General features: G+C 48.7%; 1 protein-coding gene across 1 annotated transcript; it reads right to left on the reverse strand.

Annotated features, from left to right (window-relative positions):
• Nucleotides 1-737: 737 nt before the first annotated feature.
• NGA_2123720 (uncharacterized protein) lies at nucleotides 738-1,129 on the reverse strand (the record flags this gene model as incomplete). The annotated part of the gene is made up of 1 exon (XM_005856096.1): nucleotides 738-1,129. A coding segment is annotated over one exon (392 nt), but the record flags the coding sequence as incomplete, so codon positions are not given.
• Nucleotides 1,130-2,524: the final 1,395 nt, after the last annotated feature.

Genomic DNA, 2,524 nt, shown 5'->3' on the forward strand with positions numbered 1-2,524 from the left:
AGCTGAGGATTACTTGGATGAGACAGGACCCCAAGGGAAAGCATGACGTCCAATCCCGTGGTCCGACCCCGTCTCTGCTTCTTTTAAGACGGTCTGGTCTCACCGGCCTTGCGAGCCACAAGACAACTTCGTATGTGCTTGCTTGACACGCCTTCATGTACATTTCAAGGTTCTCCCTTATTGTCGCTTTGCTCTGTGTTATGACTCTATTGACTAAGATTAAATCCTACCGTCCATGTTATCTACCCTTCCTCTCTCACAACAGCCTCTCCCGCAGTACTTTATAATTCCATTTCTTCGAGGCTCAGCTTTGAGGCTGAGGGTTTAATAGCAACCGAAAGTGCCATGACAAGATGCCTCACTAGCAGCCACAAATTCCCTGGTTGACCTCTATAACATCCCTCATTCGACCTGGAGGCGCTGTATCTGTCCGTAGTCGCCTCCTTTCGGCCCAACACATTGTCAACATTTTTTTGAGCACAATCCCTACTCCCCCTCCCTGGGATTGATTCTTCAGTATGGATGCTGGCAGGATGTTGGCGCCTTCGATGCCCCCAGAGGGCGTCGAGATATTGGAAGATCGCCACCCAAAACTACACGGTAATCCTTTTCATCTTCGTTGTGGGCGTTCCCTTCTAATAAAAAGTCAATAATGTCCCACAGCTGTCGCCTCTCTATAATTTCCGATATCTTACAACCTTTCTCCTGCACCAACCATCGCATTATGGTAACTCGACGATGTCGCGAAGCCACGCCTAAAACACTGTCCCCTCGATGCGTCAGAAGCGGCGATGCGCCATCTGCCGTCTCATACAATGGACAGCCAAGTTCATTAACAAGCCATCGAAGAAGATCAAGATTGCCGCCCTCAGCTGCACAGTGAACTGGATACTCCCGCACCGACTCGATGATGAAAGGCATCCAGATATTCAAATTTCCACTCGCAAAAAGTTCCAATGCTCGAATGCGGTCTCCTTCTTTCAAGGCACGACGGAAATTCCACGCAAGGTGATTACATGCATCACATACGCGGACTGTACTTTCATTGTTATGGTAGGTGGAGGGAAGCATGCCGCGGGGCCACCGGGACTTCGAACATTTTGGACAAACGAGCTGCCCGCAGTTTCTGCAATGCAATGGCGACCTGTACATTTTTTTCCGATACTCTAGACACATGTAACAGATGGATTCCTTAAGGGGCTCCGCCCATACGGGGGGGGCATGATTGCAACATGCAGCCAGTGCTCCTTGCTCTGTACTGTAGAACCCCATAGTGATATAGCCCGGCCGGGTACCTTGCGGGTCTGTCCAGAGACCTCTCACAAAAGGTTGCACCAAAGACACTGTTGCTTGCCAGGCGCCATTTTCACGCTGTCTGACGTGGTAATTCAGGTATTGACGGGGTACTGGGCGAATAGTGCCGAACCTGGCGCCATTGGAAGTTGAGGGCTTGCCTTTGGATGCTTCCTGCCCCGAAAGGGTCGATGACAAATCAGAAGAAAATGAAGTGCCCGTTTTTCTTCTAAGATATTGGCTTGCTAAATTTATTACTCGGGTGGTTGACCGTATCTTCTCTCGATCCGACAAGGTTGCCTGCATGCGTGCCCCACTGGTAGAAAGGACCTTTCCCAAAGTCTGTGTATTGCTGCGGACGTGAGACACGCGTTGTGGTGGCGAGTGGGAGTGTCTATAGAAAGACTTTAAATATGTAATATCTGTCGATGCTGGCGGTGCTGACGGAGGCGGAAAACTACATGGACGGCAAGCAGTAGGGGAGGAGGCTAGGGAGCTAAGGGGAGGCACCGGATGCGGTTTCTTAGAGCTTCTGTGGAAGTCTGTCAATGGCATGGAGTTTGCCGTTTGTGCTTTGAAGAAGCGGATGTTTATAAAAGTGGACTTAGATTTTAAACGAGTGTGAAATGCTTTGATGAGTATAACCTGTGCATGCGTCTTCCGTTGGCCAACTTCTGCCCAAGTTCAACGGTAGTTCAAAATTTTGAAATAAGTCGCCTTCTTGTCGGACCCCAACAAAAAGGAGAGATCAAAGACCCCTTCTCTGATTTCGATTTCGCTGAGCAGATGCACTGAATGCATATACTGCTGTGAGCTTACATTTGTTAAACATTGAGCAAGTGTAGCCTGGGGTGTGATTGGAATGTAGGGGTGGATTAGGGAAAATCCTTCCCAACATGCGCTTGGTGTGTGCTCGCCCTCATTTCACGATAGACAAAAAGGTCTTCGACATGCATGACATGGCACGCAGCTCATGATTTATGCGTGTTATATATGTACAAATTGTAAAAAAATGTCGTTAGGATTTAAACGTCTTGACTGCGTCCGTGAAAAGTTGTGGAAAAATGCCACCATATTCAATATAGAGGTAATTACTGGTCCGGTTCGTGGGTGACGGTGCCTCAAGCTGCATGCATGCGTTGTTGCGCATTAGAATCGAAGGTCTCCACCGTGTCGCTCTTCGAAGCATCAAAACTATTAAACTCCGACACTCCGAAAGTAGGAGTGCGGA

This window comes from Nannochloropsis gaditana (genome assembly GCF_000240725.1).
Source record: "Nannochloropsis gaditana CCMP526 unplaced genomic scaffold scaffold041, whole genome shotgun sequence".
NCBI lineage: Eukaryota > Eustigmatophyceae > Eustigmatales > Monodopsidaceae > Microchloropsis > Microchloropsis gaditana.